General features: G+C 44.6%; 1 protein-coding gene across 1 annotated transcript in view; it reads right to left on the reverse strand.

Annotated features, from left to right (window-relative positions):
- LOC141156410 (ADAMTS-like protein 2) overlaps positions 1–12221 on the reverse strand; it is a 76446-nt gene that overhangs the window by 18010 nt on the left and 46215 nt on the right. Inside the window, exons 10-14 of the mRNA XM_073642604.1 lie at positions 8989–9232; positions 4978–5069; positions 4520–4646; positions 1439–1652; positions 922–1077 (exon numbers count right to left, since the gene is read on the reverse strand). Coding sequence (XP_073498705.1) covers positions 922–1077; positions 1439–1652; positions 4520–4646; positions 4978–5069; positions 8989–9232 — 833 coding nt within the window. The remainder of the gene's footprint in view (positions 1–921; positions 1078–1438; positions 1653–4519; positions 4647–4977; positions 5070–8988; positions 9233–12221) is intronic.

Below are 12221 nucleotides of genomic sequence, written 5' to 3' on the forward strand. Positions count from 1 at the left end.
TGTTTTTAAGAGCATAAGGGTGGTCTTTTTTAGAAGGGGGTAGCAGTAATTTTTTTCTCCAAGGCAAAATTAAACATGGTTTCTATGAATCTTTCACAGTGCAAGGGGCCGTTGCATATCTTGGATAGAGATTTAGATGCACATTTCTTGATGATGTATACTTTTCCCATGAAAGCTTGGCACCTGTAGGGCGATGAGGTCTAAGGTGGGTAATAAGTTATCATGGCTTGTTTCCAAAATGGTGTTTCACTTGACCCATTGTTGACTTGGTAGAAATGCCGCAGATTTTAAGAAATCTAGCAGAAATTTGACAAATGCTATTGTGGAAAGAATAACTAAACTTTTTAAATTTTTTTAATCATTTTATCCAACATGGAAAGTTTTGAAACTTTGCAAATGACTTTATTAGGAGATTATTCCTGTAAAAATTGGCAGGCAAACAAACTAGGGAAAATCGTGGGTTTGGAAGCCACTTACATGCAATTTTTTACAGGAATGAAGATAACTCCCTTAATAAAGTGACTTGCAAACTTCCATAACTTTCTATGTTGGAGATGGACAAAACTATTTAAAAAATTAATGTTTAGTCACTCTTTAAAACAAAGAAGTATCATACTATAGAACCAGTAAAGACTGCAAAGATCAAACATCTCTTTTAGGCCCCACCTCACGATTTACAGGATATAAAATTTGTGGTCTTAATGTCTTAGTTCAAGTTACCATAGGACACCGTCAAAGTGTTTGTGATGTGCATGCCTCAACAGTTCAAAAAGTGTCTTGGCGCCGTATGGAGATCTGCCCAATATTAGGCGGGTAGTTTTCATTGTAATGGTTGTTCAGTGTAAATAAATCAAACAAAGCAAAGTAGGAAACAAGGTAAGAAAACACAATATGCACCACCAGTACTGCAATAACACTCACCGGCCCCCATTCTGTTGTCGTCCAGTGATGATCACAGGGTGGGCCCGGGCATGTCTTCTCACTTGGAGGCTTAACACTTTCATCACACTGGTTGGATTCTGCTGAGCATTTTACATCCCTTTTCATTGCTCCTTCAGTTCCACAGGCTGCAGAACACTGAACAAATAGGAAAAACATATTTTACGGTGAGGAGAGAACAGAAGGGTAACCCTCAAGAAAGTTATTAAATCAAAGCTGCAAATGTAAAACATATTAATCATATTAAGAATGTGTGTTAGTGACCAAAAGGGAAAGAATAAGAAAAAAAATTACTTCTAAGCTGCTCATCTACCATGTCTCCAGCTATCATGCCAACTTAGTGGTATTAGATACCAAAGACGAAAGAGGTCATCTCACCAACCCTTCTCATTTAGTACTGACTTTGGTAATGGGACTGAAAATGTAGGCATTCATGTCTCTTCTTTCTAGATTAAAAGATCAATCACCAATAGAGTTGTACGTAAGGTCCTAAACATACCTCTGACCAATCTGAGTACTCCCACTGAGGTCCACATGGTTTATTCTTGCATACTTTCTTCTGGGGTGGTCTTGGGAGCTGTGCACCTTCACATTGTTCATCATATACAGAACTGTCCAGCCCTGGAGCAAGCATCTTCCAACAACGTACAGAGCGCACTTGGACTCCTTGACCACAGGTTCGCGAGCACTCACTCCAACCACTTGACTCCCATCTCCAAGAAAGAAAAAGAGAAAAGAATATAAGGCAAGAAGACAACCATTCACTGTAGTTAAAAATAGAGCACACGTCATAAATCAAAGGACTACATCTGGGTTTCACAGATAGGCAGCTCCACTACGATGGAAGGAAAACTGGGTTATCACTCTGGTGCAATCCAGTGTCGTATTTGAGGCAGAAGGAAGATTAGAAACTGAGAAAATGGAAAGTGAGATAGAAGAGAAGAAGCAGATAAGATGGAGTGGCTTTGTCCAATTTGTCCAGAAAAACTGTTTTGGTACCGTGTTAACCAATTGAAAGACGACTCTCAATAAGAGAAACAAAATTGTAATATTGTAGATATGATACCTTTTAAATGCTAAAAAAACATAAGTAACGCAATTTATTTTTGTCCACCATTAAAAATTATCGGATCTATAAGATTATTATTTGGTTTCTGTTACGGATCTGGGTGGTGGAACCTCTGTGCTGCGGTGCAAGGAGGGACCAGAGGGGCGTAACTAGGTATCAACTCGGACTGACCAAGGTGGTAAGGCGGCTCAATCGACTCCGTGACCAGGGAAGGACCGAGCAGAGAGACCAGATGCTACTCTGGGCCAGACCTTGTATGAGAGCAGGTGACTCCCACGGGTCAGAAGGCTGGGACTGACCAGTACGGCAGATGAGCACGGCAGGCAGGCTGACGGGTGATCCGGGTAGACGGACTGGCAGACACGGCAGGTAACAAGCAGGAGCCTCCAGGTAGGCTGGCTGGTAGGCACGGCAGGTAACAAGCAGGAGCCTCCAGGTAGGCTGGCTGGTAGGCACGGCAGGTAACAGGCAGGTGCTTCCAGGTAAGCAGGCGGGCAGGGCCTATAGACAGACTAGCAGACTGGACTGTAGACAGACTGTTGGGCTGGAGAGTAGACAAGCTGGCGGACAGGACTGGTAGTCAGGCTGGCGGACAGGACTGGTAGTCAGGCTGGCGGACTGGTAGTCAGGCTGGCGGACTGGACTGGTAGTCAGGCTGGCGGACTGGTAGTCAGGCTGGCGGACTGGCCTGGCAGTCAGGCTGGCAGACTGGACTGGCAGTCAGGCTGGCGGACTGGACTGGTAGTCAGGCTGGCGGACAGAACTGGTAGTCAGGCTGGCGGACAGAACTAGTAGTCAGGCTGGCGGACTGGACTGGTAGTCAGGCAGGCGGACTGAACTGGTAGTCAGGCTGGCGGACTGGACTGGTAGTCAGGCTGGCAGCGGGACCTGAGGGCTGAAGCAGAGTTTAATACACAAAGCTACAACCTTGCACGGGCACCTCCATTTTGGAGGAGGTGACTTTTATATGAGAGGTCCTCCGGGGACTCCTTAGGACGGCGCGCGCAGCCCCTTAAAGAGGGAGGGAGCTCGCCCTAAGTACAGTGCCTGGGAAGCTGCAGAAGCAGGAGCGCCGAAGGACGCCGGGCGGGGAGTGTGGCGGTAAGAGGGACGGCGTCTCTGCCTGTCAGGGGGCAGAGAAGCCGATACTACAGTTTCAATCGAGCAGCTACATTTGTGTTCAATCAGCTTAGTATTTGATCTGGCTTTCATTATATGAGCTGCGAGAAAGATGTTCCAATTCAATTTACCAAAACCTTTTGGTGAATTGGACCATTGAGAAGTGTCTTCTTGGGCATCCAAGGTAGGTTCAATTAATTTAAACAAGTGTATGAAGTGTTAAATGTAGTAAGTTTGAGACATTGGAACATTGCTACTAGGTGTGATGAATGTAACTCACCTGTCCCAGGTCCCAAGCGTGGCCGGTCAGTCCTGTCTTCTGCCGATGTGCTACAATAATGTAATCCACTCACATCATTTTATATCCAGGTAGTTGGGTTTTCCTGCTGCTGCCCTGCACCACAACTGCAAGCTCTGCTATCCCGCTCTTCATGTTTCGAAATGTAGAACCACTACATAAAACCCCACTGTCCAACTCTGTATTCAATGGTTCCAGCATGGCTATATCCTTCCCCGCTGTACAACTCTGCTATTTCGTGGTTACAGCAATGTTACATTGTTCCAAACTCAACACCACTACACCAGTCCCTCATTGCTGAATCCACTTTGCTACAACACTGTGCCATGTCTGCTACATTGAGTTTCTATTACAAACTCTGCTCAACTACACTGAATCCTCATTGCTGGGTCAACACTGCTTCATCGCTGTTCCAGCTCTGCTATATTGAGCCACCATTGCAAACTCAGCTTTGCTACACCGGTTCCTCATTGCTGACTCAACTTTGCTACAACATTGTGCCATGTCTGTTACATTGAGTTTCCATTACAAACTCTGCTCGACTAAACTGAATCCTCATTGTTGGGTCAACTCTGCCTCATCGCTGTTCCAGCTCTGCTGTGTTGAGCCGCCATTACAAACTCAGCTCTGCAAAACCGTTTCCTCTCCTACGAGTCAACTTGGCTACGTTCCTGGGTCAGCTCAGCTGTCGTTGTTCTAGTTCAGCAACTTCCAGCTTTTCACATCTCTAGTTGCAGCAACTAAATTGCCTTGCTGCGCCAGCATCACGTGTCCGTGCTGCAGTAGAGCTGCTCATCCAGACCAAGGCTTTGAGGATCCACCTCTCCAGTTGAGACTTAACTATAAAGTTCCAGGAAATGTTAAGAAGGCAGGCCAATGTTCCATGATGGGATGTTATAATTGTAAATGCTCTGTCTACTACCAGTTTACTGATCCATCAGCTTCAAGCTCCAAGTTATTTGAACGTTGTGATTTTCACGTGTAACTACGCTATTATTTTTCTTAGCAAAGGGAGAAATAGAATTTATTTTTCACACGTCAACTTTATTTAATCCAAAGTGAATGGCGAAGTACAGTGTGCCCTTCTCTCATACCTTGGCATACAATCTCGCCCCGCGCAGAATTCCTGAGTAGGTTCTGGCCTCATCACCGGATCACAGTGTGACTCATCTACTTCCCTTCCATCATAACGGATGCATAAAGCATATGTAGAACTGAGACCTGCAAAAAGCAGTAATGCAAATTGTTTCAGACGTACAATAGAAACCAATTAAGTGTACGGTATAGACAAGCCTGTAGATTAGTCAGCACTGTCTAACAATGCATCAGTGTTGTGTATAATCATACATATTGTATGTACAGTAGAATGAATATTGCTGGATTAGAGCAAAAAGTGTTGTACATTTGTAATATAAAAAAAAATTATCCCCCAACCCAAAAAAAAACCTTCACATTCAAGTTTAGGTCAATTAGAAGTTCTGCTTTGGTGTTTCCAATGTATGTGTTTTATACCAAGGAAACCCATTTCAATAAAGAGTTAATCCAACATTACCTGAGCTGCAAGTGGAGCTGCACGGTGAATAGGCAGAAACCTTCCAACGATACATATCAGCCCGGCTGACGTCATGACTTGATATCAAATCACTGCAATCAAAAATACATATGGAGGTCAGACGACGGGAATGTTCCTGCCATATGAATAGGTCCCTAGAATTAACCAATCTAAGCCAATATGACGGAAGAAGGTCACTTCTACATCATCTGTATAAGAGGTGATTATTTTTGTAAGGGCTCGCGTAGACAACCGTATTTTTGGTCCAAGTGCGTTAAGACAAAACATCACTCGGACCAATGTTATTCTATGGGGCCGTACACATGTCCAATTTTCTCCTTGGATCGAGTCTGTCCTAGGAAAAAAATCGCTCCATGCCAAGTTAAATCGGATCGCACTCGGGCATGCAATTCAAGGGGTCCGCGGAAAACATCGGACCACACTCTGATGACATCCGAGTTCGATCCGGTTTTCACGGACTGACAGAATGGAGAAGGTGGAGAATTTTTTTTGCCATCCTCTACACAACCCAGAAAATCGGATCACACTGTGATTAGACTCTGATCGTACTCTGATCGGAGTGTGATTTGCACAATCGGCCCGATTCTCTCGGATGAGAGAAAATACACTCGTGTGACCTTAGCCTAATTGGTAGAAGTCTGTTTAAGATTAACCCCAAAAAAAACTCAACCTCAAACTTCAGGGGGGACTTGCTGTTTCTGAATGCAAAGTACTTTTAAAACGGCAGTAATGATTGGATATTTGTGGATTGTGTACAAAGAAAATACAAATCTCTAAACTATCTAATTAGAAAACAGCTGGAAGGGAGCAGATCTGAAATGAAGGTGCAATAGATACCACCAGCGTAGGACGAGGATTTTGCATTGTATCTTTAGTTTAAAATGTGCATTGAGTATCATGTGAGAAAGCTGGTCAGGAAAGTTACTGTCCTCACATCCTCTTGGAGTGCCACATCAGAAAGGGCTACTACACTGATATTTACAGTATGTTACAGCAACTGTGACATAGTAACTGAGATCAATAGCCGAGACATTATAATGCAGATTATAGCCAAATAAAGGTGGCCATGAGGGGGGTTATGACTAACAATGTGTGTTGAGCCACTGAGAAAGTATACTGTTGAAGAGTGAAGGAGGTGCTGCTGAGGAGAGTGCTGTCAGCAGTTGTTGCAAGCCAATTCAGCAATTGTTGCAACTGTCAGATAAACTGTGCGCCTTTTGTTGAGACTGGTGAAACCTCATTAGCGACTGTGTAACCATGAAGCTTTTTACCTCCTTGTAATGTAATGTAAATTTCTTATACTGACACCTATTTATGCCAGGAACCGTCCATCATCTCTGAGTGGAGAACCACTCTACCACGGGCCACTTCTTCCTATGCTATACTTAAAAAGGGACAATATCTAATCCCAAATTATAAGAACATTTTGGTAACCCAACTCAAATAAAAATGACCTTTCACGTAATTATACAAGTTATTGCTTTACTGGCGCTTTCATATGTCAGCAAAGGCAGGTTATGGACTCAACAGTCACTGCCACCTCCATCACTGGCAGTGCAATTCTTTACACTTGCCTCTGTCCTACATTGCAAGACACATATTGGGCAATGGAAGTAGAACTGAAAGAGGACCTGTCTTCAGTGGCCAGCTTTTCCTCTTATTTAATTTCCCCTGCATCCCTGGGTATTTGATTGAATTAATTTTTTTAATCTGCCATATGGTTCCAGAGATATTGCATTTTTTTATTATGTGTTAATTATTTTTGTCTTTACTAAGGGTGCAAGGCTCCAAAAAATCTATTCTTCTTTCCCATGATATAGGCTGTTGGGGGTGTGCCAAGACACCCTCACATACGTTTGAATTATTGGCCATTTCCACTGGGTCTAGTCAACATTAATCTAAAGTGTATGTCCAGCTTAAAGAGGACCTATCACCATGTCATAAGTGGCCAGTTTTTGCTCCTATTTAATTTACTTTTATTCTCACGTAAATTAAGCCAAAGGTGTCTGATAGCGGCTTATTCCCCTCTCTCCATACGGGACACAGGAATGTTCATGTTTTTGACAGGTCAGAAAAGACAGCTAATGGCAGAACGAGAGTGTAGCAAAAAGTAGCAAAGGGGGTTATAATGTTAAACAACCATTTGATAGAGAAAAGTCAAAACAAAATAGTGGTAAAGAGGTTAAAACGTAACCTTTAATAAATAACTGGGTAAAATAGATACTAAAAAGTCACATGGACCATAAGTCAAGTAAGTGCCTGCCAATGGTAGAGAAATGTAACTACCCAAGACAAATTTATTCTCATTCCAAACAGGGATAATATGGCATAATACCTAGGTACAGCCCACCTGCACACCGGAACAAGATACTGGCTGATAGTAATAGAGCCGTCACTAAAAGCATCACCGCACATGAACCGTATCAGACAATCAGTGGTTTAACATGAGAGTTCACACTTAACACATAATAATGGAACAACCTCACCATTCACAGTGTCAGTTCACGCTCCCGCTTTGGACAGCTCACTGTTCTGGGGCATCAAAACATCTTCAGCCACCAGCCACGTATGGAGCACCACTCCCAACGCATTTCATCACCTCAGTAATTCATCAGGGGAGACAGGGGTGTCATCTCACTCAATGTGATCCTAGGTGTCCGTCGCCAAACCTAACACAAAGGCGGCGCAACTTACGGATACTCTCATCATCTTATTTGTATCTGCCCGCGCTCCCTTGTCGCGGACACGTCACTTCCGGTTCTGGCCACCTCACATCCGGTATGTGGAACGTAAGTGCCGGCCATGACACGCAGGCGTCACATCCGTTGCGCGCGTCACGAGACGCAAACAGTCCAGAAGAGGTAGGAGTGATCGCATCACGTGGGGTAGACACTGCCCACGTGATGACCTAGGTGGGACCCAAAACGAATATCCTAGGGTGCCCATCATCACTCTAGCCAGGAGGGACATCCTTCCGAAAACACCAAGGAACAGGACTCCGGCTACATACCATATGCAGCGAAGTAAGGTTACACAACGTTACACAATCCCCAAATGGTTAATGGCAAAAGAGATCGCCACAGATTCAATAAAGTCAGCAGGTACGAGGCATTAACATAATGAACACACATCCCACCCAGAAAGAAGTAACACTAGAAGGAACGGGGACTATGAGGCGGAGAGAGAAACAATGCAGGGACCGCAAAATGTATTGGAAAGAAAAAAGGTAGAGATAAAGAGCAGGGTCTGTCCGTCCCTAGTAAGGTGCTAGCCAACTGATCCCTACCTGACAGTGGAAGTTGGCACCCTAAGACCTGCGCAGTTGGCGCCCCACTCCGCAACGGCTTTCCCCACACTCCTCACCCTGTTAGTCCCTACACTTATAGGAAAGGCCTAAAGGACAGTTGTTCATTTAGACCGTATGGAGACATTGTCTGTAGCTTATAGATCCATTTTGTCAGTGAAATCTAAGGGCTTCAATAGGAGGAAAATTACTTTGTTAGGGCTGCAAAGTTGTGAAGTATCTTCTTCTGTGATGCCTAATTAGAACTTCTGCAATGGGACCCCATGATTTCTATGTATGCCCCTGCCCACGAGGAAATACCAAATGCTCCAGTCATGTGGTCTGTCTCTTAAGATTTATTAATTAAAATGTACTTTTTTTTTGTGGGACAACCCTTGTAAGTTTGTTTCCATATTTGATGATAAGGAAAAACTTCCTCAATAGCTTACTTTTTTTTTTTAATAAATACCAAGTTTGGTCCGTGACTTTGTCCAAGTTTTTAATTTTGGCCCTCTGTGTATTTGAGTTTGACATCCCTGTTCTAGGATATAATACTGTTTTCAATTCATATGTGGATAGAAATGAGTCTGATAAAAATAACAATGGATTTATATAATCCTAGATATACCGATAAACGGCAGAAAAATAAAAAAAATAATTAAAAGTATACTGATTTGTGTACAAGTACACAGTGCACAGCGACGTACCTGCTGAACCCGTGTGCTTGGAGCGGCTGTGTCATGGAAACTGATCCAAGATGTTCATAAGCAGCTGGCAATATCAAACTGTCCCTGAGTTGTTCTGCTTCCTGTGTGGACTCTGCAAGGGTCGGACCCCCAGGACTGCCACCAAAGAGAGACTGGCAGAGAACAGAGTGGCTATGTTGATCACAAAGTCTCCATAATTCACTCTGCAGTAATCCCTGAGGAGCATCTGTGCTGGGCTGGAGGCCTGAAACAGGGGAATGGAGTATTGATGACATTTAAACAGCATTTGACTTTGCATATGGAGAAGGGTGAATCATTCAGCAAAAAAAATCCAAGAAGTCTACAGCTGATGTCTTAAAGCAAAATGTGCTTGACTACACAAATGTGTCAGCATGTGTGTTTTATTTCTTGCAGGGGAGCCGAGATAAGCAATATGGTTGGGCTATGCAGATAAACATGTGGATATATTTATAATAGCATTGCTGCAAGAACTTAGTCCTCACTTAACAATCAGTCAGTCAGATAAGATCTCACTTGAAGTGGCAGCATGTTGGAAATGCTTCATTTGAGCAATGTCTTACAAGGCTTATGAGGCTTTAATTGCATTGCTCAAACCAGAAATTTGTATGTGGGTCTTTCTACACGGGCAGATAAATTACCCGCAGCGAGAGCTGATCAACGACATAGCAGGTCAATCTGCAGCCCATTGATGACTCAGTTCAGGGCTTCTGTTGTAAATCCCACCAAAAAGATGTGCCCAAGATGGAGTCATTGAGATGAATGAGGTAAAAGGAGTCCAAAGTAATAAAACTTTGTACTCTGTTTCATCTTTATTCCGGTGGTTCCCTCTTTTCAGACGGACTCAATAATGTAGTTTATTACGCTACTGTATCTGCCTGATTAGATGGACACCACCGTGTTTTATTGACTGTCGTTTGATCGATAGTCTTGTTTACACCGGGCAATGATTGAGAACAAATATCTGTAGGAACAATCTGGAACTCATCATCCAATGTAAATGTGCTTTTTTAAGGGGTTGTCCCATGAACAAAGTACATTTTAATCATTAGATTTTGAAATAATAATAAGTTGCAAAATTTGATGTGTTCAATTTTTTTTCTGTGATAAGATGTTCTTATAAATATGCCTTTTTTTCTACTGTGTAATGACTGTGTCCAACCATGCATATCTGCTCCAGTTCATGGTAGGCACATACCACAGCTCCTGGCCAGGGGAAAGGCATAAGTCATTTATGAGATGTGAGTATACAGACAAAACAGCAGGGGCTTGCAGCTAGTTATTTTGAGGTAATACATTTTCCTGCCTGAGGTAACACATTTTTCCTGCCTGTTTTATCACAGGAGAAAGTGTTTCTGCCTCGCCTCTTCAGCCTTCTAAGCTCATCATAAATTAAGTCAGTGATATAGTCACTCCAGTGACAACTTAGCTTATTTGTCACTGACTTGATTTATGATGAGCTCACAATATTGGTGACGTGGCAGAAACACTCACTGTGATAAAACAGGCAGGGGAATGTTTTAACTCAGAGAGCAGCAGTTGAAAGCCCCTGCTTTTTTGTCTGTATATTCACTTATCATGAGTGACTGATGCTTCCTCTCCTTGACAGGAGCTGTGGTATGAGTCGACCATGAACTGGAGCAGCTCTGCATGGTTGGACATGGCCATTACACAGCATATAGTAGGGGTATATTAATAAGATTATCTCGGCACAGGAACATTTTTAACACATCCCATTGTGAAACACATTATTATTTCAAGATCTACAGTGGGTATGGAAAGTGTTCAGACCCCTTTAAATTTTTCTCACTTTGTTTCATTGCAGACATTTGGTAAATTCTAAAAAGTTAATTTTTTCTCATTAAAGTATACTCTGCGCCCCATCTTGACTGAAAAAAACAGACATGTAGAAATGTTTGCAAATTTATTAAAAAAGAAAAACTGAAATATTACATGGTCATAAGTATTCAGACCCTTTGCTCAAGACACTCATATTTAAGTCACATGCTGTCCATTCTGTTATGCACACGCCCGGACTGACTGGCGTGTGCGGGTGTTGTGGTTCCACTGGACCATGGACCGGAGAGTGCCTGGAGGGGCGTGACTAAGTATCTGGCCGATCCGACCAAGGTGGCACGACGGCATACGACGCCAGTGCACCAGGGAGAAACCGGGCAGAGGGACCAGGTGCTACTCCAGGTCAAACTCCGGACACGGGGGTTGACCCACACTGGGATTACTGGAACAGGCAGGTTAGGCTGGCACAGACTGGTGGATGTAAGCAAACACGGCAGGTATGCAGATGGGTGGATACAGGCGAGTATGCAGGCAGGGAGGTACTGGCCGAAAGGACGGGCTGGAGCACAGAGAGGTTAAGACCCAGTACAGACTGGGTCACAGAACCGCAGATGCGGTAGACAACGACAGCAGAGAGGGAACGCCCGAAGCGGTGGGCAAGAACAGAGCAGGACGGGGCTGCAGGAGCAGCGAGCACAAGCAGGGCAGGACAGGACTGCCGGAGCAGCGGGCAGAAGCAGGGCAGGGCGGAAACCGCAGAAGCAGTAAGTAAGATAAGAGCAGAGCAGAAACCGCAGGAGCGGCAAGCAAGGCAAGAGCAGAGTGAAAACCGCAAGAGCGGCAAGCTAAGCAGGAGTAGAGCGGACACCGCAGAGCGGTAAACAAGGCAGGAGCAGAGCAGAAACCGCAAGAGCGGCAAGCTAAGCAGGAGCAGAGCGGACACCGCAGAGCGGTAAACAAGGCAGGAGCAGAGTAGAAACCGCAAGGGCGGCAAGCTAAGCAGGAGCAGAGCGGACACCGCAGAGCGGTAAACAAGGCAGGAGCAGAGCAGAAACCGCAAGAGCGGCAAGCTAAGCAGGAGCAGAGCGGACACCGCAGAGCGGTAAACAAGGCAGGAGCAGAGCAGAAACCGCAAAAGCGGCAAGCTAAGTAGGAGCAGAGCGGACACCGCAGAGCGGTAAACAAGGCAGGAGCAGAGCAGAAACCGCAAGAGCGGCAAGCTAAGCAGGAGCAGAGCGGACACCGCAGAGCGGTAAACAAGGCAGGAGCAGAGCAGAAACCGCAAGAGCGGCAAGCTAAGCAGGAGCAGAGCGGACACCGCAGAGCGGTAAACAAGGCAGGAGCAGAGCAGAAACCGCAAGAGCAGCAAGCTAAGCAGGAGCAGAGCGGACACCGCAGAGCGGTAAACAAGGCAAGGG

The sequence above is a fragment of the Phyllobates terribilis genome, unplaced genomic scaffold, assembly GCF_046119375.1.
Source record: "Phyllobates terribilis strain yellow unplaced genomic scaffold, ASM4611937v1 Scaffold_8__6_contigs__length_399053987, whole genome shotgun sequence".
NCBI lineage: Eukaryota > Metazoa > Chordata > Amphibia > Anura > Dendrobatidae > Phyllobates > Phyllobates terribilis.